The sequence below is a fragment of the Myotis brandtii genome, unplaced genomic scaffold (genome assembly GCF_000412655.1).
Source record: "Myotis brandtii unplaced genomic scaffold, ASM41265v1 scaffold237, whole genome shotgun sequence".
In the NCBI taxonomy this organism is placed as follows: Eukaryota; Metazoa; Chordata; class Mammalia; order Chiroptera; family Vespertilionidae; genus Myotis; species Myotis brandtii.
The window spans coordinates 5,101,693-5,126,454 of NW_005358943.1; the positions used below are offsets into that span (position 1 = coordinate 5,101,693).

The window sequence follows — 24,762 nt, forward strand, 5'->3', positions numbered from 1 at the left end:
CTTCACATCTATAGCAAGTAACTCAGGTGAAAGGGTTTGTCTATTTCCTAAATAACCTTTTATCTATTAAAAAAACAGAATTAATGAGAAAACAGAGGCCATGGTATGGACACTGGCTTTCCAGAACACTTTTGCGACAGCCTTGATCAAAGTGGGAGTGAACGTGGTGGCTCTGCCGGGTGGGAATTTGAGTGTTGCTTGGGTTTTCTACTGCATTTACCTTAGTGGGTGCACATTGGTAATTTCCAAGTGTGAGTGGGCTATAACCTAACTTCACTTTCACTTTAGTCTGACCCTTCCTAACTTAAGCTAGAAACATTGGAATCTTCTTCTCCTTTTCTGGACTGCACTTGAAGCTTTCATTGGTGGATCTTTTTCAGTTCAGTTGTCATTCTCAATATGGTTTTAGTTAATCTTTTCCCCAATAAAATGGCTTTAGTTAAGTTCAGGGGCAATTTAGTGAAGTCAGCGGGGGGGGGGGCACTGAAGAAATTTAGCAATTTAATTCTACCATGTGTCTGAAGAGGCATCCCAGGCCGGGGACGGGTGCTTTTCTGCTAATTAATTCTCCATGTCAGGGATCTGGAAACCCGCCTTTTCGGCCTCATCTGAGTTGACTAATTAATTAAGCTGTGTTTATAAACAGACATTTTCTCCTCCAGCACTTTTTTCATCATCTGTTTCTTTAGCCACAAGCTGGTGACCCCTTTTAATGGTAAACTACCTGGCCAATAATTTTGCTCTCTTATGCCTGAAGAGGTTCCGTTTGGAGGCCTCCCAGCATCATAAGAGAAGCTCAGGCTTTGGAGGGAGGTAGATAAGGATTTGAATCCAACTTAGCCATTTATTAATTATGTGACCACAGGCAAATGGCGTCACATCTGAAAATGTCATTCCCCATTTTCCCCTGCACAACCTACCACTTATCCCAGTGTCTGACTCATCATCAGTATAAATACCACTAAATAAATAAATACCTCTAAACACTGGGTATTTTTTGCTGAATGGGAGCACTTATATTATCTTGCTTTTGTGCAAGGAGTAGATACTTCCCTTTTCAAGATACTTCCACATACTTACCGCATGTCACTCATGAACCCTAATGGGTAATTTTGGTACATGTTGTTACCCTTGTGATTTACAGGTAAAGAATCAGGTTCATCGAGATTAAGGGACATGGTCCCATGGCTGGTTAGAGGCAGAGCCTGACCTAGTCTTCACACTCCTGACTTAGTATTCTTGTTTTGAGACCAGGATATTCCCCTGACCTTTAATGGGTGATGTAAAAATAGATTATAAACACTGAAAAAAAGTTACACAAGATGTCCCAAGAGCACCTTATAAAAGAAAATGATAAAATATCATTGAAGCTAAAGGTGTTAAAACAACTATTAGAGAAACATGACTTGATACACAGAAACATGGTGATAGTGTCACTTCTGGCTCTCCATTCTATAGCATCCTCCTTACTGATCAACCGGCCTTTGTTGGTTCATAGGTAAATCATTAGTAATTTCTGTAACCCAAACTTATTAACCAATATCAATAACATCAATACTTATATGTGGATAGTGCGATGTACATTTGATTCTCTGAAAGACTAGGAGTAGTAAAATGTGCAGACATACAATACATAGACAAGTACATTCATATATATATATCTTCCCTCTTTGCTGATAAACTCAGATTCCAAGAAGTAAAATGATTTGTCACATTCACAGGGCTTGTCAGTGGTAGGGCCAAGGCTGCACTATAGAACCTCCTGCTCTATGTTTAGCAATATTTCAACAGCATTGCAATTAAGAAGGACTTACGTCAGCACTGTATTTATTTATATTAAAGAGATCTAAAGAACTTGGTTCTATTTTGTCTATTAATTTTATCTCTGTTTGTCTTTCTTATTGCTTCTTATCTTCTTCATTGGTTTGGCCCAATATGTGTAGCCTTTTTCCAAAGTGTATATACTTTAGTTAACCTCTGCTATGTAAAACCACCTCAAAATTTAGTGACTTGAAACCACTATCATATTGTCATTCATAATTCTTTGGGTAGGCAATGTGAATTGGGATAAGCTTGGTGGTTCTTGGGTTCATCTCACATGGGGTCACTCATCCGCTGCAGTCATCTGGTGGCTCACCCAAGGGTGGGTAATCCAAAATGGCCTCACTCCTGTGTCTAACTGCTGGTATTGGATATCAGCTGGGCCTCATCTGCATGTTTGCTCATCTTCAAAGAGGATGGCCAAAGTCTTTTCAGAGTTGTCAGCAGCATCCCAGGAAGGCCAGGTCCATTACATTGTCATTCATCAAGTCTCTACATATGTCACATTTTTTGCTATCCTATTGGTCAGAGCAAGTCACAAGGCCAAATCTAGAGCCATTGAAGAAGGGATTACACAAGGGCATGGATACTGGGATATATGATTCTTTGGGTACCACTAATATAATCTACTGTCAATGGATATAAAAATAATATCTGCCTTATAAGACTTCTGATAAATTTGATAATGTGTGTGTATTGCTTAGCAGGGTTCTTGACAAACACATAGTAAATGCTCAATAAATATTAGCTGGTATTATTAATAGAATCACTATATATATTATTATCTGCCAAGAGCAGATTCCCCTTTTAAAACCCTAGTCACTCATTTGTTTAACTAACATTTACTAAGTGTCCACTGTGGTACTATTATTTCCAATGCTAGTCACTGGGGATACAAAAAATAATAATAATACCCAATTCCTGCCCTTGAGGAGCTCATAGTCTATTGGAGGAAACCACACACATAAGCAGTTAAATACAGTGTACTATGGCAGGTTCAGTGTCTGAGCTATGTACAAGGTGTTTGGAGAGCACCAAAGAAGGACACCTAACTCCTTAGCCCAGCCTGGGGGTGGGTGAGGAAAGGCTACTTGGAATAGATCTTACATGTGCTAATCTTAAAAGGTGAGTGGGTGTCATCCAGAAGAGTAGGGGTTTAAAATAGGGAATTCCAGCATGAGGTAAGGCATTCAGGGAAGAAACAGCATAGTGTGTTGTTATCAGTTAAAGTCTAGGAGTCCTTAAGAGATAAGACAAAAAGAAAGCATGAAGACAAGAGGCGAGAGGAAAAAAAGAGATGGAGGACTGGGGGAGAAGAAAGAGAGGGAGAGAGAAATATCAATATGAGAGAGAAACATCTATTGGTTGCCTCCTTTATGCACCCTGACTGGGGACAAAACCACAAAACTGGGCATGTGCTCTGACCGGGAATCAAACTGGCATCAGACGATGCTCAAGCAACTGAGCCACACTGGACAGGGCAGATTTGTATTTTTAAGAGATCATTCTTGAGGCCAAGTGGAGGATAAACTGGAGAAAGATAAGACTGCAGGTGGGGAAACCAATTAGAGAAATCCAGGCAAGAGATAGAATATCTGAGAACAAAAGCCAGCATGCGATCCTTTTCTGTCATTTCTACCCTCCAAGGCTAGGGGAAGGAATTTCAGTGAAGAATGGAATGACTTTGTAATCCTAGTTTATGACAGCATAATCTTGAATATTCCATAAAAACTATTTACTACATACTTAACAGGTGTCCTTGTCCATAAAATTGGCATTTTCTGGCTAAGGAGGGGTGGTAGATACCAGCCAATCTTAGAATGACTGTTATTATTAGGGATTTAGTGCACTTTTGCATGTCCTTAGCAAGGTGTGAGGAATCTATGTCATGAATTCTATGAGGTGCCTTTTTGGACACAGATCACATCTTTTATGATTTTTGTTCTTTCCTCTGTGGTCTAGTCTTTTAAAATTATGATGTATTTTCAATGACTTTGACCTCTTCTCTTTGTGCTCCCTTGTTGCCTCAGTAATTTTTATGTGTATTTTCAGTGTTTATGCCTTGTTTCTTTTCATATATATTTTCAGCCTTATGCCTTGGGTTTCCTGAGTGATCATGCTCTCAACTATGCCGTTTTGTTGTCCCTGAAAACACATTCACAATCATTCGAGTTTACATTCAGATTTGTGGTCTGGAAAACACTGTCATTATACTTACGCAATATGTTCCTTTTTCAGAATGTCTCCCATTACTTTTCTGTTTGGTCTTTGTGCCTGAACACCCTGCAATGCTAAAAACAGCTCTCCACAATCTCACCTGATGAGGTCCTGCTCCCAGCTTGGCCAATTTTTCTAGCTCCTGAAAATTTGCTTGAGAACCTGATTTTGCTTACTGGGATGGTTGATTTACTGAATGTGCATCCATTGGCATCATTTTTCTTAGTGTCCTGAGATGTACTTGAGAGAGATAATAGCCTAGTGTGTTTAAGATTTATACATAGATTCCTGAATTTTTGGAGATAACCTTGTTTTTAAACATATTACATACCTTTAAAATGTAGAGAGGATCATGAGGAGGATGTGATGAAACTCATCAGGAGACAAAGGTCAGAGTGAGCTGGGATCAGTCCAGTCGGCATTGTTTGAGGAGCAATATGATTGTCTCTGGCTCCCAAGGGTCTTCCATGATAACATGGTGCCTTCTAGGTGGTGGCACTGCTTCCACTTCATGCTTTTCATCCTCCTGCTGCTCTGGATCCATGGATCTCTAGTGCTATGGCAGGCCCAAGGCGTGTGGGGCTGCCTAAGGAGAACAGGACAGGTGGACTATTCTGGATCATTTGCTGAGAATTATTACTACTTGCCTGACACTGTCCTTATGTGTCTTATCTAATATTTGAGGCAATAAGAGGAGTGGCAGAAAGCAAAGGCTCTGATGTCAAACTGCCTGGCTTCAAATCACTTGCTTGACTTGGGGAGCTTCTTACATGGGGATTTTATAGGAACCTTCTGAGCTCTTAATCTTGGGAAAGGATTTGTGAAGGGGTCCATGGGGGTGGAAAAGGAGATAGAAGGCACAAAACTGGAAGGACTGTGTGAAGCTTACCCTGATATTTTGAAAGTTGAAATTTGAGTTGAAAGTTTGAGAAGTTGGAGTTGAAAGTTTGAGAAGTTGAAAGTTGGAGTTTCATTTTGAAACAAATTGAGTTGAAAGTTTGAGAAGTTGGAGTTTGCTCAGTATTTCCCCCTTGCCACTGGCAAACAAAAAACTATGTTTCTGGGAGGAAGTGAGGCACATAGGCATTGCACCGATGTTCTCAATGGTAGGAGTGATGGTCATAACCAGGAGGGGGGAAGGAGGAGAAAAAATAGCACCAACTTGCATAAAAACAATATTTACCAGGCACAGAGATGAAATAACTCACCTGCCTCACACACCTCATCAGCACCCTGCCTGCTGCTGCCACCTGCTAGCATCCCGCCAGTCTGGCTCCCACATGGACTTCAGTTGTCACTTGCCATGCAGCCTTTGGACACAACCATCGATCATAGTTTCTGGGAGGCTAAGGTGAGGGTGTGAGGCTGTACGGCTAAGACAGGCTTTTTTCTCTCAGATCACAGTAAGCTAAGGAAAAAAGGGGTCAGAAATATTCTCTTAACAACATGGTGTGAGAAAGAAACATGGGCTGGCTTTTAGAGGCAAACGGATCAGAGATAAAATCCTAGCTCTCAGTGAGCCTCAGTTTCATTTGCCTATATTGTGGGCATAACAATATCTACCTTTTGGGAAGTTAGTGACAATGAAATACCATAATCCTATGTGACATGCCCGGCCCAGAGCCTGGCCCATAATAGCTACCGCTCCTCTAATAATATCATAGGTCAGTTCATGGTGTTATCTGAAATTACTGTAACTCTTCTCTGTGCCGAGGGAATCAGCCACTTCGGTACTTGGCACCAGATTCCACTCCAACTCACCGCTTTCCCATCCCCTCACTCTGCTGAGCAGGAGATGTGGAGGGAGAAACAGTGGAGAACAGGGATCACTCTGAGTGGGGAATGCACAGTCCCCAGGGAGCCCCAGGCTCTCTTGCAGAGGCAGGGGTCAGCCAGGGAGAGCAGCTGAGGCCTGAGATGACAACCGATGTCTTAGCATCACTGGGAGAGCCACACAGGTGCCAGGCTGGCTGGCTGGGCCTCCCTTCGGCCTGTGAGCCCAGAGCCATAAGTTCCCAGCTCAGTAAGTGCAGGAGCACAAATAGGCCAAGGCAGTCAGGGATCAAATTTGAATATGGAAATTATTTTCAAAGGTCACAGAATTTGCCATGATTAGGAGAAGGAGCATCTGGCTGCTCCACTGGCCTTGTTGGATGATCGGCGTAGCAGATTGCACCATTGTACTTACACAGTCCACATGGAACTGAGCCCATCCATGGCCACTTACCATCCGGATGGCTGAAGAGACAGAATGACGAGAGGCAGGAAGTGAGGCCGACTTTACCTCTTTTGGCCTCTTCTTGAGAGAACACTCGAGCGATGTCTAGTGGAGACTTTGTGGAGGGTATGATGTATTTTCCCCTCCAGTGACATCAGTCGATAATTACTGAGAACACTCTTGTTCAAGCCCATAGAAGGGACACAAAGAGGTAAAATAATATAGTCCCTGCCCTGGAGTGCTTAAAGCCATCCAGAGACAGGATTTGTGTATTAAGTATAACTAACATTTTAGTCTGAGAGCCAAAGGGAGCGCTTGACCCACATAATTATTACAGGAGAGCAAATGGAGTTTTTTTCTCTGGGTAGCAGTGACCAGGGGCGGCATCATGGAGGTGATGAGGCCTGAGAGAAACTGAGCAGAGGGCAGAGCATTTGAAAAACATGGGAGGGGCTGACAGAGGGGAGACTGTGCGCCCAGAAGGCGAAGCTGCACGTAAGAAACAGCTCCACGTGCAAGTACGAACAAAGAGCAGCTGAGAGACGGGTAGACCTTTCTTTTAAAGTGAGGTAGAAAACCAAATATTCTATATAAGAAGACATTTTACTTCACAAGAAAAGAAGTAAAAGTAATATTTTGTGCATAAAAGATACAAAAAATAGTCAGGAGATGAATCTCTGAGTGAAAACAATATTTCCAGCATATCTGACAGGTACAGTGTTCCTATCATGCTACACCAGGAGCTCCCTCGGAGGAGATAAGAAAGACAAACAGCTCAATAGAAAATGGGTGAGGGATGTGACTAGAGGGTAAAAGAGGAAATCTAAATGGTGAACAGATGCGCGAAGGTGCTCCAGCTCACTGCGAGTCAAGGAGATGAAAATGAGAGCCATTACGTGCCATCTTTTATTCCTCAGATTGGCATACGTTTAACAGTGATAAACGCCTGGTGCTGGTGAGAGTGTGAGCATGTGAGCGAGGAGCCCTCTCGTGCTTTGCTGATAGGAATTTCAGTTGCTGTCCATCTTTTGTGAAGTGTTCTGGAAACATCCAGGGCATTTAAAAACATAAATATCTTTTTCTGCTTTTTCATTATTAGGAATTGGAAATAACAAGATATGTCTTATGTACTTTGGTTAATTATTTTTGGAAATATCGTAAATATTTATCAATAGGATTAGGACTAAATAAATTGAGGCACACTCATTATTATGGACTACCATGCAACTCTTAAAAAGAGTTAGATCTGCCATCTGTTGAATTGGAAGAAAGCCTATGATGTACACTGAAGTGGGAAAAGCAAGCTGCAGAGACGTGTATATTACGATCTGATTTTGGGAAAACAGACATATATATACACTTACACATTTTGTATGAATATAGAGAATCGATAGCCATACAAAGGATGGGGGGGGTGGATAAAAAAAATGGAGCAAAATGAAGTTACTATCAGACCCCCAACCTTTCAGAGTCCTCAGAGCTAAGTTGTGCAGCTTTGGGGGAGGAGAGATGGGAGCGCCCCCTATCCTGCGATCTCTGCTGTTAGGAGTCTCAGGCCTGTGCAGGGGAAGGACCAACACATGCCAGCCAGAGTTAGCAGCTTTGAGATGAAGGGGCTGCAGACTCGGGATGCCCTGCAGAGACTGCCTGTCCCCTCAGTTTGCCCAGGGAAATGGCACATAGTTTTAAATTTTGCATTTTAAAAGCCAGATGAAGGCTTAAAATAAGGGGCAAGTGTTTAGTGTTGGATCTCAGATGTCATCTCAAGCAAGAAACAGAAATGCTTTGATTTTTGAAAATAACCTTTGATGCCTAAAAAGGCTCTAATAAATGCTTTCGTTCCAGGATCTCAAACCATGACTTCCTGTGCAGACCAGAGAGGCAGCCCGGGGAGACGGGCACCCTTTGCTCTCTGGGCAGGGACTGCATCATTAGGAATTGGAAATAACAAGATATGTCTTATGTACTTTGGTTAATTATTTTTGGAAATATCGTAAATATTTATCAATAGGATTAGGACTAAATAAATTGAGGCACACTCATTATTATGGACTACCATGCAACTCTTAAAAAGAGTTAGATCTGCCATCTGTTGAATTGGAAGAAAGCCTATGATGTACACTGAAGTGGGAAAAGCAAGCTGCAGAGACGTGTATATTACGATCTGATTTTGGGAAAACAGACATATATATACACTTACACATTTTGTATGAATATAGAGAATCGATAGCTATCAGACCCCCAACTTTTCAGAGTCCTCAGAGCTAAGTTGTGCAGCTTTGGGGGAGGAGAGATGGGAGCGCCCCCTATCCTGTGATCTCTGCTATTAGGAGTCTCAGGCCTGTGCAGGGGAAGGACCAACACATGCCAGCCAGAGTTAGCAGCTTTGAGATGAAGGGGATGCAGACTCGGGATGCCCTGCAGAGACTGCCTGTCCCCTCAGTTTGCCAAGGGAAATGGCACATAGTTTTAAATTTTGCATTTTAAAAGCCAGATGAAGGCTTAAAATAAGGGGCAAGTGTTTAGTGTTGGATCTCAGATGTCATCTCAAGCAAGAAACAGAAATGCTTTTATTTTTGAAAATAACCTTTGATGCCTAAAAAGGCTCTAATAAATGCTTTCGTTCCAGGATCTCAAACCATGACTTCCTGTGCAGACCAGAGAGGCAGCCCGGGGAGACGGGCACCCTTTGCTCTCTGGGCAGGGACTGCATCAGCATTCACAGCACCCTTGCCCTGCTGGGATCCCCTCTCTCTCCTTGGTGATGAGAGGGTCATGGGAGGGACGGACAAACACAGGGGCTTTCAGCAGGCATCCTGTCCCTGTGGTCTTTTCTTAGGGGTGGCCTTGTCCGGGTGCTAATTGGTGCCAAATTCACTGCCAGTAATGGAGGAAATCTGTTAGGAGAAGGGAGACTTTGGAGTCTAAAATCAGCACAGATTGGTTCTCTAGGATTTTCATAAGAGAAGGTTTCTGGAATGATGTGCTGTGGGTTTGAGAGGTAGACTTCCTTCCGAGGAGAAATTCCCGGCCGAGCAGGTGCTCAGCTTGTACTGACAGAACCAAACCAGAAACCCTAAAATGACTCCATGTTTTTCTGAGAAAACTAATCAGCAATACTTTTGTTTCTCTTGAGAAAGATGATTTTGGTCCCCAAGAGATCTTTTTAAATGTTAGTGTGGCTGAGAACTGCATTTTTATAGACAGATGTTGCTGTTAAATGTGCTTGTGGTAATGATGTTTGTTTAGTGCTTATCTCTAAGGAATTCAGGGCACTTTACAGCCACTTTCTTCATTATTTCTTAAGGTTTATCTTTTTCCCGATCATATTTTAATTGTGACTATAACTTCTTCATTCAGTTTTTCTCATTGGATTTTCTCTGAAAGATCTCCCATTAACCTCATTTCCTACTACTCTCTGAATTTCCAGTATCATATACTCACACCAGTTCAGACATCCTAGAAAAACATCAAGATTTTTTCTTTTGGTGTCTCAGGCTTCTCTTTTTCTATTTACTATTCTTTGTCACTCTTAAAAACTTTCCCATCTATAATATTTTCACTGTACTTCCTCCTTAAAAGAAGAATTGCTTAAAACACACCTTATTCTTCTACATAAACAGTCCCAATTTTATTGTAGTTATTCTCTTATTTCTATCTTATTACATAAAAAAAAATGAAGTAACCCATTTGAAGTAGCTAAACATGTTCTTTAATGTGAGCACTGTGTATTGGCATTGTGAATCTGATATTCCTAGCAGATTATTTGTCCAAACTGTTTTCTCCTTTTAGTCCTCAAAGGATTTGTTAACTTGCCTTCTCACTGCAAAAATCCATGAAGAAACAACAACAAAAGAATAATGACTTTATGACAAGTTAGTCTTTTGTATAAACAAACAGATACTCCCCTTCCTTCAGGAATTAACCACCATGAACACCTTTCTTTTTACTGGGGCCTAATCAGAGGGAAGTAGAGTAGAGAGCCTCTGTCCTAAAGAGATCCTGGGATCACGAGAGTGTGTGGGAGACACCTTAGAAATCACTCCCTATTTGACAGGTGTCGAAACAGAGCTCACAGAGTGTTAGAAATGTGTCCATAATCACAGAAACATTTAGGTTATGTTTACAATTTAGTTTAGGAGACAAGACACCTGAAATTTAAAGTCACTAAATAAAGTATGAAATAGTATGAAATAATGAATGATGTGGTTGCTCTGGATAGAGGTGAGCTGGTGAATGTTTAACAATTGGAGGCAGGGGTGGAGAGAGGAAGCCCTGATTTGTTCTGTTTCCAATTTCAGGGTGCCCAGGGCCAATTTCAAACTACCCACCAGACAGCAACAAGTTGGGAAGAGATGAGTGCAATTCAATTGGTTCTTGAGAGTGATAGATAAGCCTGGCTAGCGTGATCAGGCCTTTAAAGAGGAGGAGAACTGGGCTAGACCATTCCTCCTCACACGGCATATCTTTCACCTAGGAAGGACTATCCCTAGTCTCTCCAGCAAGCAGCTGTAGGAATGCAACCCTGGCTCTTGCCTTGGTCTCAGTGGATAAAGTGATAGCTCTTCACCTGATGAGCCATCACTTACATTTCAAGGCCCAGATCAAAGATAAGGATCTTTACCAAGCTTATCCCTGACCCTTTCTGTCATAATCATTTCTACTCTGAATCTTTTATTAGAGCAATTACCAAAACCTAACTTGATATTGTTGTCCATGGATGGTATCTTTCCTCACTAGACTGTCCTTGGAGGACAGGGACTGTCTTACTCTTTCATTGCCTGAGAAGCAGTACTGTGTGGTGGGTCAGATCCCAAGCTCTGGAGCCAGCCTGTTCAGCTTCAAATCCTGACACTGCACTCACTCACCTTGAAACTGTAAGCAAGTCATCAACACCCTCTGTTCTCATCTGTAAAAAGAAGAAATTAGGCAGTAATCTCCATCTGACAAGTATGCTATGATGATTAAGGAGATTACTAGGTGCATTCATTGCCTAGCACATACTAAGCCTTCAATTAATGTTGCCTGGTATTGTTATCTCTAGCATATAACCCATTGTGTGGCACAGAATTGGTGTGTAGTTGTTGGCGGTTGACTTTATTAAAGTGAAGCAAGGATGTGATTCAGCTAGTTTGACAGGAAGTTGGGAGAGAGTGTGCTAGAGGGGACTAGATGAACAGATTATTGTTGGGTAAACGAAAATGATATTGTAAACAAGAATCAGCTGATCATAGAATTTTAAGATCAGAATCTAGTTTTCCAGCTGTGGCATGATGAACACTGAGCAGAGTGGGATCCTCTATGCCAGTGGTTCTCAACCTTGGCTGCACATTAGAATCACCTGGGAATCTTTTTAAAATCCTGATTTCTTGGCCTCATCCTTCAGAAATTCTGTTTCTTTGTTATGGGGTGAGGCCACAACATTAGTAACAAAGAAACAGAATTTCTGGCAAATCCTCTCCTTTGTTTCTGCTTGTTCTACACTTTGGTTTTACCTAGTGTCTCCCTAGGTGTGGTTTGTACTCCCCTCCAACCTGTCTAGAAGGTGCTGCCCACTTCCAGGCACAATTAGGCCTACACAGCCATTGCCCTTGTCTAATTGTGTCACTGTAACATAGGCAACGCTTGTTATCCTGGGCCATCTTGTTAAAACTTCAACAACCTCCCATCACCCTCAGGATTGTGTCCACACTTCTTATCCAGATATGTGCATTAGGCCTAATCTACCTTGATAAGGTTAACTTCACTGTTTTGAAACATGAATCCTTTGTTCCAGTTGGAAAAGGCAGTTGTTGGTATTGGGAGCTAACATGGGTAAATCAGGAACAGGCTTCAATAAGCTAACTGCATTTTCTTTTCCGATAGATTCCCTATATCTGTGACTCAAAAATGCTGCAGACATTGCATTCTGGTAAACTTTTTCATGGCACCCTTATAAATGAGATGAAATATAATATAGATTATTAAATACATTGCTAGATTTGAAAGGAATGTAAAATCCATATTTAAAAAAATATATTTTAATGAATCAGTGCCAACATTTAAAGAGGTCTCTAGTGACATGTCAGAGAGCTCTGTTCTTAGAAGTGGCCTGTACAGTGTTTCAAAAAACAAAATAGAAGTCATAAGGTAGCCATAAAACTGTAGATACAGAGCTAGACAGGGTAGAAGATACCCTGTATTGCATAATTAAGGTTGGAAGCAATGTGACTTAATTGGCATAACGGAGTGAAACAAATGGAATGAAATATAGCAGTATTTATACTTAAAGTCTTGCATTTAGATTTTTTAAAAGCAACTGCACAGTATTGAAAAGGAGATACTGAAGTTTACAGCAAACTATATAAGCTATTGTAGTAACAAATGGTATGTTTATAGACAGAATGTCAAGCACATGGGATGAGGGGAGGGCATAGAGCAGTGGTTCTCAACCTTGGCTGCACATTAGAATTACTTGGGAATCTTTTTAAAATCCTGATTCCTGGGCCTCGTCCTCCGGAAATTGTTTCTTTGTTAAGGGGAGGGGCCACAACATTAGTAACAAAGAAACAGAATTTCCGGTGGATGAGGCCCAGAAATCAGGATTTTAAAAAGATTCCCAAGTAATTCTAATGTGCAGCCAAGGTTGAGAACCACTGCTCTATGCCCTCCCCTCATCCCATGTGCTTGACATTCTGTCTATAAACATACCATTTGTTACTACAATAGCTTATATAGTTTGCTGTAAACTTCAGTATCTCCTTTTCAATACTGTGCAGTTGCTTTTAAAAAATCTAAATGCAAGACTTTAAGTATAAATACTGCTATATTTCATTTCATTTGTTTCACTCCATTATGCCAATTAAGTCACATTGCTTCCTACCTTAATTCTGCAATACAGGGTATCTTCTACCTTGTCTAGCTCTGTATCTACAGTTTTATGGCTACCTTATGACTTCTATTTTGTTTTTTGAAACACTGTACAGGCCACTTCTAAGAACAGAGCTCTCTGACATGTCACTAGAGACCTCTTTAAATGTTGGCACTGATTCATTAAAATATATTTTTTTAAATATGGATTTTACATTCCTTTCAAATCTAGCAATGTATTTAATAATCTATATTATATTTCATCTCATTTATAAGGGTGCCATGAAAAAGTTTACCAGAATGCAATGTCTGCAGCATTTTTGAGTCACAGATATAGGGAATCTATCGGAAAAGAAAATGCAGTTAGCTTATTGAAGCCTGTTCCTGATTTACCCATGTTAGCTCCCAATACCAACAACTGCCTTTTCCAACTGGAACAAAGGATTCATGTTTCAAAACAGTGAAGTTAACCTTATCAAGGTAGATTAGGCCTAATGCACATATCTGGATAAGAAGTGTGGACACAATCCTGAGGGTGATGGGAGGTTGTTGAAGTTTTAACAAGATGGCCCAGGATAACAAGCGTTGCCTATGTTACAGTGACACAATTAGACAAGGGCAATGGCTGTGTAGGCCTAATTGTGCCTGGAAGTGGGCAGCACCTTCTAGACAGGTTGGAGGGGAGTACAAACCACACCTAGGGAGACACTAGGTAAAACCAAAGTGTAGAACAAGCAGAAACAAAGGAGAGGATTTGGGTTTTGTATAAATATGGACATTTAAACCCATTAATCTAAGCCTGCTTGAAAATTTATGCAGCTCTGCCCATTTTTTGCTCCTTATTGATTTAATGCATCTTATTGTGTTAATACATTAAGTAGTTTTGTAGTCCTAGTGCTTTACCTGTGCAGCTAATTTGCATTGTGGTATGGAGGAAATTATAGCTTGGGAAAATGCAAGAGCTTGCAATCCATAATTCCCTGTGATAATCCAAGATTTTTAGTTATAGAAAATTAAAAGGTGTTCCCTCTTTCTTCAATAAACTTAATGACAGAGTGAGAACAAAAACCCACCAACACAGTCATGCAGATTCTATTATGAAAACAAGAAAGAATGGATCTTCTAAAAGATAATGGTACCCACACCTTTCTCCTGATGATTGGCAGCAAGTCCACCAAGAGCATGATTCTAGGGGGCACCCACCTTTCACATTGGAGTATGTGTGAATGGTGCTCCCTGAAGTTGGGTACACAGCCTGTGTGGCCATATGTGGTGGCTCACAGAGGGGCCTATATGATTCATCCTGGGGCTTTCACCCAGCCCGGCAGGTGCATATCTGCATTGACCTGTGGCATTCATCACCAGCCTAGCCACACTCCCTTCCCAGCCAAGCTGAGTCAGTATTCTTTAATCCTGACTTATCATTTTATATCAGTTCAGATCTATTCAGTTCCCTCATGGCTTCCCACAGGACCTCTGTTAGAAGCCAAAACACATCCTTCTGGCTCATTTGTTTCAGTCATTCTGTTGACCTTTTCAAAGCGATTTGCTGCTCTCACTATCATGCGCATTGTCATAGTTAAGTAGAAAAAACCAACAGTCACACAAGCAGGAAACTGGCATCTTCCCAGCACTTGGTGCAGGCTTCGGTTTTAGCACTTACCCCCACAGCACCATAAACATTTATTTACATTTCTGACTCCTTCACTCAGTGTGAGGTGAATGAAAGGCAGAATGATGCCCCTTTGAGCCACAGGTCTTAGTGGGTGTTAGCACATAGTAGGTCCTCTAGTAATGTTTGGTAAGTAGATGAGTAAATGAATAGATTACCTTTCTTAGATTTGGACACAATAGTCTCATTTTGAGCATATGGTTTAAAGATGATTCTTCTCTCTATTATGTACAATGGCCTTTTTAAAAATCTTCCTGGGTGAGGCTAAGAGACATTGCTATGTCTCCACCAATGGTTTCTGGGTCTTTTGTTTATCCCTGTGCAGGTGGGGAAGTGGAAAGACAAGTCCCTGCAGATGAAGTACTACTTGTGGCCCCGAATGTGTCCTGAGACAGAAGAGCAGGAGGATGACCATCTGAGCATCGTAACGCTGGAGGAGGCTCCGTTTGTTATTGTGGAGAGTGTGGACCCTCTGAGTGGAACCTGCATGAGGAACACAGTCCCCTGCCAAAAACGCATCGTCTCCCAGTACGGCACCTTCCCCAGTGGCTTCAGATGGCATGGGATAGTCAGATTTGACCCAGCTGTTAGCACTTGGCCTGCCTGGGACTTGAAGCATAGAATGAATTGAGCGCCATGCCTGATTTCCATTTACCATTGAGCAATGGGATTACTGGCAGCCCTGTGTTCTGATGTCTGGTTCTGTCCAGATCATGACCTGGGGGAATTTCTGCCAACTATACTAATGTTTCTTTGGCCTTGTCTGATCTCAGCGACTAGAATCTCCAGTTTGTGGAGATTCAAGTTTACATTGGTGATGAAATATATTTGGGGGAAGCCAACATGTCCTGAAATTTTGAGATTTAGAAACATTTTAGAAATCAGGATAATGGTTCCCTTTGGTGATGGTGGGAAGTGCCTGAAAGGGAGAATAAGAGGCCTCTAAGAGAGCAGGCAGACAGCTCTGGTGGGGATAAGGATGGGGGGAGATAATGGGATTAAGCAATAAAGAAAAAAAAAGAGAAAGAACTCATGAACATGGACAACAGTGTGGTGATTGTAGGGGGAGAAGGGGTTGAGTACAGGTGAAAGAGGGTATAGGGGGAATAAATGGTGATTGGAGTGGGGGAGAAAATAAAAATATTATAACTCCCAAAATAAAAGAGGCCTCTAAGGTGCTGGCAGCTTCTCTGTATCTGGATTTGGGTGCTGGTTAAATTGGTACATTTATTGTGTGAAAATTCATCCAACTGAACCCTTAGGACAGGTGCACTTTCCTGATGTATATTATACTTCAAAGGAGCATTAAAAATTGTCAGAAAATCTAGTTTGCTGCCTTGAGTTAATGAGCGAATTGCAGCTCTGTGGTCTGATTTATTCCCTCGCTTAGGCCTGATGTAAATTGTGCTGAGCTATGATCGGGGTTGGGGTTGTAATGGCAAAGGGTAATATTTTGCTTCTTACATAAAGCCTTGTTTTTGTGTTGCTTTGTTTCTTTAACTGCTTAGGAATAAAACAGATGAGGAGCCAGGTTACATCAAAAAATGCTGCAAGGGCTTCTGTATTGACATCCTTAAGAAAATTTCCAAATCTGTGAAGTTCACCTATGACCTTTACCTGGTCACCAATGGCAAGCATGGGAAGAAAATCAATGGAACCTGGAATGGTATGATTGGAGAGGTGAGTATCAGGAATCAAGGGTCATTTCCAGATCATGACCTGGGAAAATTTCAGCTAACTGTACTAATGTTTCTTTGGCCTTGCCTGATCTCAATGACTAGGACCTCCAGTTGATGGAGATTCAGTTTACACTGTTTCATTTAGATATCAAAAACACTCATTTTACAAATCTTAGAAAATATAAACTAGTGAATAGAGTATATACTCTTCCCACTGCACAAAGAAAACCACTATGGGCGATGAGTTATTTCCCGTGTGGAGGCCCCTCCCCTTCCTGAATGTTCTAATTGGAGCATTGGGTCTTTCTTCCCAGGTGGTCATGAAGAGGGCCTACATGGCGGTGGGGTCACTCACCATCAACGAGGAGCGATCCGAGGTGGTCGACTTCTCTGTGCCCTTCATAGAGACCGGCATCAGTGTCATGGTGTCACGCAGCAATGGGACTGTCTCACCGTCTGCCTTCTTAGGTAGGTGATGAGCTTGCTGATGTGAAGGAAATAGACACAAGGGCAGGTAGATGGAATGAGGCACAGTGAAGGGCAGGTGGCCAGGCTCTTTCAGCCAGGAGGTGGTTTGCTGGAAGCTTAGCTCAGCCAGGATTTCATTTTGGGGGGTTTCACTACCCCTCAAAAATAGAAAGGGTTATAAGAAAACAGTGCTGGAGTGGTAATCAAGGGTCCTACTTTGGTCCCATTCCTGCTACTTAATCATCATTTGACCTTGAGCAAATTTTCTTTATCCTCGGACTCGGCTTCCTCAACCATAGAAGACATTTCAACTAGCCGATCCTTGAAGCTGCTTCCTGCTTTAATAATTTCTAATTGTGGATATCATTGAAATACGTATGATTTCTAAAAATATATTGATTGAGAGGGAGAGAGAGAGAGAGAGAGAGAGAGAGAGAGAGAGATTTGTTGTTCCACTTATTTATGCATTCATTGGTGGTTCTTGTATGTGCCCTGATTGGGGATTGAACAGCAACCTTGCCAGATCAGGATGATGCTCTAACCAATTGAGCTACCCAGCAGGGTGAAATACCAATGATTCTAAATTTTCTTCAAGAATTGAGCTCAGTGCTACCTAAAAAGGTTTTCTGTTTCCACATGAATTTTCTGAGGCTTTGTCATATAAAGCTGATCTGATTCTCCTCCCCATCTCACCCCAAGCTTCCTCGTAGCATTCAGTGCTTCCCCACTCTCCAGCATCACTTAGGTGTTAAACGTTTTAGATATAAGACTAGGTAAGACCAGGGTTTCAATTAGATGAACTCTTTTATGAGCTCATACCCTATATTTCTGGCAAGAGCTGTGAGAACAAGGGGTTGAAAAATAATGTGTCACCTTGAAAACAAAACACTGGGATAGGAGACAGGAAGCCTAGTTTGGATATAAGATGTAAGCCCTTGGACAAGTCACAGTCTCTCTAATGGACATCAACTTTTTTTTATGAGGATGTTGGAATAAACCATGATTAACATTTCCTTAGGCTCTATGGGGGAGGGGTGGTATTCAATTAATTCACTGCAAAGTGGTGTTAGAGGTTCTATACTTTTCTATAAATTACTCAAGTTTTCCAGCCAACCTTCTTACTCGCAGTCAAGCCAATTCTGGCTCTTACAGTTTTATATGAAATGTTATTAGATAGCGCACACTATGTATGCATTAATCCTCATAGTAGCTTTATGTATTTTATTTGCTTTTACCTTTACAAGGATAATTTGAACATTGAGAAATACAAACAAAACTACAGTTTAGGCCCAGTTGGCATAGCTCAGTGGTTGAGTGTTGACCTGTGAATTAGGAGGTCAAGGTTCAATTCCCAGTCAGGCCATATGCCCAGGTTGTGGGCTCTATCCCCAGTGTGGGGCATGCAGAAGGCAGCCGATCAATGATTCTCTCTCATCATTGATGTTTCTATCTCTTTGTCCCTCTCCTTTCCTCTCTGAAATCAATAAAAACAAACAAACAAACACACACACACACAAAACACACCACATGCTAATTCTAACCCTGTCAGCATAGAACTAACCTTAATTAGCTTCTAAACTAGAAGAGTCAGTGATACATTGGGATAGCCCTAGAATGACATAGGAATGCCACACAGGGTGTGTATGTGTGTGTGTGTGTGTAGCAGTAAGTTAATTGCAGCGGTGAGAGAAGCCAATATTTATTGAACACCTACTATGTGATGTGCCAGGCATTATTGTACAAACTGTGACTATATTATCTCATTGATACTATCATTATACCCATTTTTTTGGCTTAAGAACTGAGTCTCAGGTTAAGCAATTTTCCAAGAGTCTCTCAGCTAGTAATGGGCAGATCCAGATATGGCTGCCTTCAGAGCCTGTGTTCTAACACACAGTTTGAACTCTAAAATGTGGTGGTCTGCCCTAACCAGTTTGGCTCAGTGGATAGAGTGTCGGCCTGCGGACTGAAAGGTCCCAGGTTCCATTCTGGTCAAGGGCATGTACCTTGGTTTCGGGCACATCCCCAGTGGGGGGTGTGCAGGAGGCAGCTGATTGATGTTTCTCTCTCATTGATGTTTCTAACTCTCTATCCCTCTCCCTTCTTCTCTGTAAAAAATCAATAAAATATATTTAAAAAAATAAAATGTGGTGGCCAGAGACTAAGATGTGAGATAATACAATGGGAAAGCACAGACCTTTGCCCTCACTGACCTCACTTCATAAACTGGTCCTGAGAGGACCATGACCTCTGAATCTAGTTCACTGCTCTGTAAAATAAATATGGTAAACCCAAAATGAAAGAGCCATTTTAAGGACTGGGTAAGGTTTGTGGAGAAATCACTTTCTAAATTGTAAAGACCAATACAAATATGATTGTTGTTTTATACAGAAAATTTCCCTAAGCTTAATGGGGGCGGGGAGGGGGGGGGAGAAAGCATAGAGAAAGTAATTTTTACTCAGTTATTCCCTAATTTTAAACTAAAGTGAAATCAGGGTAGTATTGCAATCAATTGGAGCCAATGGGGAGAGATGTTCTCTACTCCACTGCTTAGAGGCTTTGAATTGTACCTTCTACCCCCATCTCTGGCTGCCACTAAAAGGTTTTGCATTTCATAGCTGGCATGCCCCTTATAAAAGTCCTTTTCAAATTGATTAAGTGGCCAGGCTTTTATAATTCCCTTGAGAGTTCACAAGTAAAGGTTTCAAGTAAGAAAATATTTTCTAATTTCCAGCCATTTTTCCCTTTTTTAACTTCATCTTTATTAATGATTTGAAAGATGGAGAAAGCAGCATATTAATTCACATAGTTATGAGTTTACAATGTGATGTGTTAGCTAAAAAGGCCAGAACTATTTTGAGATACAATTGAGGGAGCAGTGCATCATGGGACCGAAGAGTGTCCCTTTTTATAGGCCTTCAGAGAGACGGCTACTGGAAGGTAGTATTCAATTTCTAGACACCTGTAAGCCAGAGAGATGTAAAACAACTGGAAGAAACTCAGCAAAAGCGATTAAAGAAAGTGTAGTGGATCATTATTGCCCTCTTGCCTGACCTTGTCCCATCAACTATGTGACCTGATGATAGAGCCTGGCTTGTAGTTGTCTGCTTAATTATAGATGAAGCATGTTCCTTGTCATCTGCTAAATTCCCACTGTTATAGATACTGCTATTCAATGTGGATGTGTTTTTTAACACTGGCTTATATTCTCACACCCTAATGATGTCTAATAAAATATATACATCAAATTGGGTTAAAAAATGTAAGTCTAGGAAAGTTTAAGAGAAGTGGGGGAAGGGATCTATTTGTTGTACATAATTATTATAGAATCAGTTCAAGCCTGAAATAGTAGCTAAGTCTTTTGAGAATGAATTTGGCTCTTAGGCTTGCGAGCATTGGTGAAGACTTTTCCTAGGTCTCCACTGTGTGGTGTGGCCATGTAGATGACACCATAAACCAAGAATCAGTCCAATATGATCCATTTACTCCATATCTGGTATGTCTTCCAGTTGTACCATTTACTGAAAGACCCACATACTGGTCCAATGCAGAAACTATCTCTATAGTCTCAAAATTTCATAGGCAAGATGCTGTCCTTTTTATGTACTTGAAAGAAAATAAACCTTGACTTGCCCATCAAATAAATGGAGATGCTCAGGCATAGCCTCTTACTTCTTCCCAGTCCAGGCCTTGGTTGTCTGAAGGGATGTACACACCTCTCGTTTTTTCCCCCCAAAAGTGCATGTTGCATAAGTGAATAAATAGGTAAATTAATTAGAATCTCTTTGTTCTCTGTTTTAACCATCAGCACTGATTTTTTCTTCCTTCCCCAGAGCCCTTCAGCGCTGATGTCTGGGTTATGATGTTTGTGATGCTGCTCATTGTCTCAGCTGTGGCTGTCTTTGTCTTTGAATACTTCAGCCCTGTGGGTTATAACAGGTGCCTCGCTGATGGTAGAGGTAAGTCCATTAAAACTGTTGCATTTCTGCATTTTTCTAGCTCTCAATTTCGAACCTCTGAACCCTTCATTTGCTTTCTTCTCCTTAACTTACCAATTTCTGAAAATGAACCCTCAGCTTTCTATGTCACCAGCTTGAAGACTCATTAGAAATAACCAATTAAGATGTTAGTTTGAATCTATATGTCCCCACCCTGGCTCAAGTCTGATCCCAAACCCAGTTCCACTCGTAAGGAAATGAGAGGAAAGCTGGCAGGAGATACCTGTAGCATAGACGTGTAAGAGGAAGCTATTTTGATAACCTTAGGCTAAGAGCAGGTTACGAGAGTAGTCGTGGCTGAAAGAGTTCTCCATAGCCAAAGGACCACCACTGAGGTACAACATCTCCAAAGCACGTGTCCTGCTCTATCCCTCTGCCAGGAAGTATAAGAGTTGGATATTTGAAATACAATGGCAGGAGATTACAGTTCTCACCCACAGCTACTTACTACTGGGGAAGTCCAGTTTCCTGGCTAGGTAAGTCCAGAGATGTGAGGGCTGCCTCTGTGTTTGAAGCATTTATGAGACTTCACAAAAAAGTTCACTAGCTTTAGGAAGGGGGCGATGAGGTCCTTATAAATAGCTCTTCTAAAACTTTCTGACACTCTAGGGTTAGAAAATATTACACCTTTTCTGAGAGTTTTATCCTGAAGTTAGACCTTCAAGATGAAAGATTCTTAGATCCTTAACCCTGGATAAACATAAAAATTATCTGTGGGACACTTAAAAAACAAAGGTGCGTGACCTCATTTTCGAATATTCTGATTCACTAAGTCCAGAGTGGGGCTTGGACCATTGCATGTTTCAAAATAGTGGTTCTTTACCTTGGTTGCATATTAGAATAACAATCCCAGACCATACCAGTTAAATAAGAATCTCTGGAGATGGGTGCTAGGCTGCTGTATTCTGAAATAGCTCCCTAGTGCTTCTGTTGACTTCACAGTCCATGCTGTGACCCGCCACTGCACTGAAGTATTTCCAGGTGCCGACCTACCTTCTTATCTGTTGTGTGAACTCTGGGTGGAAGTTTGGCTGCCTCCACAGCATGGTACAGTCCACGCTTTCCACCTCTGCCAGAGGGTCATCCAGAAGCTTGACCTGCTCCCCATCCCAATGGGCATTGGTAACAAGTGAAACATCTGAGAAGCACATGACTACATACATAGGTTGACCATGTCAAGAGCTTAAGTTAGTGTGCCTCCTCCCCTACACTGGAAGAAAATCAAGGAGGCAAAAATTTAGATATAAAATTCAGAACAAGGACTTACTTTACAATTACTTTACCAAACGATGCTTTGTCTTCACAAAGGCATTCAACACGGGGCCATTTTAAATATTAAGACTCCTTGAGGCATTTTACAATGTATAAAACTTTTATTTATAAACATCTTTTTAGTTACACATCTGTTCCATGAAATCAGGTCTGTATGCACAGATGTGTGTGCACAGTTAGATATTAGGCTCGACATGTGTAGTCACCGGTGATTTAGTTGGCTGAGCAGATGCTGTAGGATCACAGGTAATATCGTAAGACCTGAGCTAATGTGTTGTAAAACTGTGCAGGCAGATGTTCATTTCTGCAGTGGAGGGGCTACACGCAGACCTAGACATCAGGCAAGATCTCATCATCACCAAGAAGAGAAAGCAGTAAGGTCACAAGAAGATTATCAGCAGAAGTCTTGACACTATCTGTGTGAAGATCAGGGGAAGGAAGGTCAAGGATAGCCTGCCTCAGTGCCCACAGCTACATGTGGCAAAGCTAGGGGTTTATGACTACCTGCCTGGGCTTCCTGACATTCTTTTGTGCAGGAGCTGCTACTGTAGGAAACCATTTGGGAAGTGTTGGCATTGGAGAGGGGTCCGAGTTGTCCTTGAAACATTCAGTGCTTGATGCTAGACTGTAAGGAAAAACCAGGATAAAGTACATTGAAAGCCATTTAGCATCAGTGTGAATAAAATTGGAGGAGGTCTATGACAATGGTAGAAAAAGACCCCACACAGTTCTTGCTGATCTTTTGGAAGTTGAAATATTTTCTTGGTAGATAGTAATGTAAATTTTAGGAACAACAGGAATAGGGACATGTGTGTGATGATAATGGGGTGGTTGCCTTTGTTATTCGGATTTGATATGATCTTGAGGGTCTTGATCTTAGGGAAAGAAAGCTGGCCCCTCCAGTGCTCTGGCTGAGTCATGACCATTAGTGGGAGCAAGATCCCATATGCACCCAAGCCTCTGCTTTTTCTCCTGAGGAACTTTCTTATGCCTTCAGGGGGTCCCTCCCAGGAGAAGAGAGACACAAGCTCTCTACTTAAAAAGATTTCTGTGAAAGGGCTGGGTCTTGGTTGGAGGATTTCCTGCTCTGAGCAGGAACTTACCAGCTCTGTGTGCTTGTAGGTTTCAACAGAACCAGTGACTCTGTCTTAACTTTCTGTCTTTGTCATTTGTTCATTTCAGAGCCAGGGGGCCCATCTTTTACCATCGGCAAAGCTATTTGGTTACTGTGGGGCCTGGTGTTTAACAACTCCGTCCCGGTGCAGAACCCAAAGGGGACCACCTCCAAGATCATGGTGTCAGTATGGGCCTTCTTCGCTGTCATCTTCCTGGCCAGCTACACTGCCAATTTAGCTGCCTTCATGATCCAAGAGGAGTATGTGGACCAGGTTTCTGGCCTGAGTGACAAAAAGGTAAGAGGACCATTTAAAACATTCTACCTTTCTCTCAATCTCATTCTGAACCATACTCAAAGTTCTCACATACCTGTTAATTTTTCTAACTCTTTAGAATCTACAGTTCTTTCTTATGTTTCCTTCAATTGGAGGAGGTCTGAAATGGGAGCAGAAAACAATATCCCTACTGAAATAATATTACTTCACATTTGCCTTCTGATTTGTGAAAGGTTCTTATAAGTACACCCAGTGTTGCAAATAAGGGGCTTGGTATGTTATCAGCTTTCTGAGTACGTGGTACTTGTTGTTGGATACGCTTTGGTGGCCTATCCACACGGGGCTTCTGTTTGGTGTTATTAGAGGGCTGCCCCATGCACCCACGCTGAGGGCACTGGCCCATTGTGGCCTTCATTTTCCTCCCAGTGGGGTTTGGCTGTGGGGCTCTCCCTTTGTTCCCCTGCACACTCGTGTGTTCCCATGGCTGAGCAGGAGGGTTGTTCTCCTTGTGTCCTGAAGAGAAGTAACTTCTATTTAATTTGATTGCCCTGTGTGATGCCGATGAATGGGCTGCCCCCATACCAATTGCAGGCCTCCCTGCTGGCCTGTGCAGTTGAGACAGGAAGGAAAGTGTCTGCTGGCTTCCAACTTTTCTGGGTGCAGATGTGCACAACCCATTCTGAATGCATCTGACTCTCTAGGTCTGCCAGAGCATCATGGCTTCCATGGCAGCTCTGTCTTCTGAAACCGTGATAACCAGATGGTCCACGACCAGAAATAGGAGCTACCTTCACGGTGTGTCCAGTAAAGCTCCTGGGTGACCCCAAAATGATTCTGGAGACTTGTACTTACAGCAAATTTTCTACTCTGTTGTCTTAAAATGTGGAAAATGTTGATTTCCCACCCCTTCCACCATGATGAAGCCATGAAATATAGAGATGTGTGTTTAGACCAGCTAGGTCAGACAGTGAATGATTTATCACATGGGTGTGGTTTCCCAAAGATAAAACTTGAAATACTTAGCAAATGGTTTGAGAAGAGTGGAAAGGAGGAGATATTCTCTTCAGGGGCTCTATTCTGATTTCTCCATCTGCTCAACACTACTCACTAAGAATATTCAAAAGCATGTGAGAAAGATAAATAAGCTTCTTAGGGGAATGAAAAAAACTATATACAT

The 24,762-nt window shown here is 41.7% G+C and overlaps 1 protein-coding gene across 5 annotated transcripts in view; it reads left to right on the forward strand.

Moving 5' to 3' along the window:
* GRIN2B (glutamate receptor, ionotropic, N-methyl D-aspartate 2B) overlaps positions 1-24,762 on the forward strand; it is a 441,978-nt gene that overhangs the window by 357,901 nt on the left and 59,315 nt on the right. For all 5 annotated transcript variants that reach the window (XM_014540193.1, XM_014540192.1, XM_014540194.1 and 2 more), the window contains 5 exons: positions 15,103-15,305; positions 16,286-16,457; positions 16,771-16,924; positions 20,758-20,883; positions 23,377-23,606. In XM_014540193.1, coding sequence (XP_014395679.1) covers positions 15,103-15,305; positions 16,286-16,457; positions 16,771-16,924; positions 20,758-20,883; positions 23,377-23,606 — 885 coding nt within the window. The remainder of the gene's footprint in view (positions 1-15,102; positions 15,306-16,285; positions 16,458-16,770; positions 16,925-20,757; positions 20,884-23,376; positions 23,607-24,762) is intronic.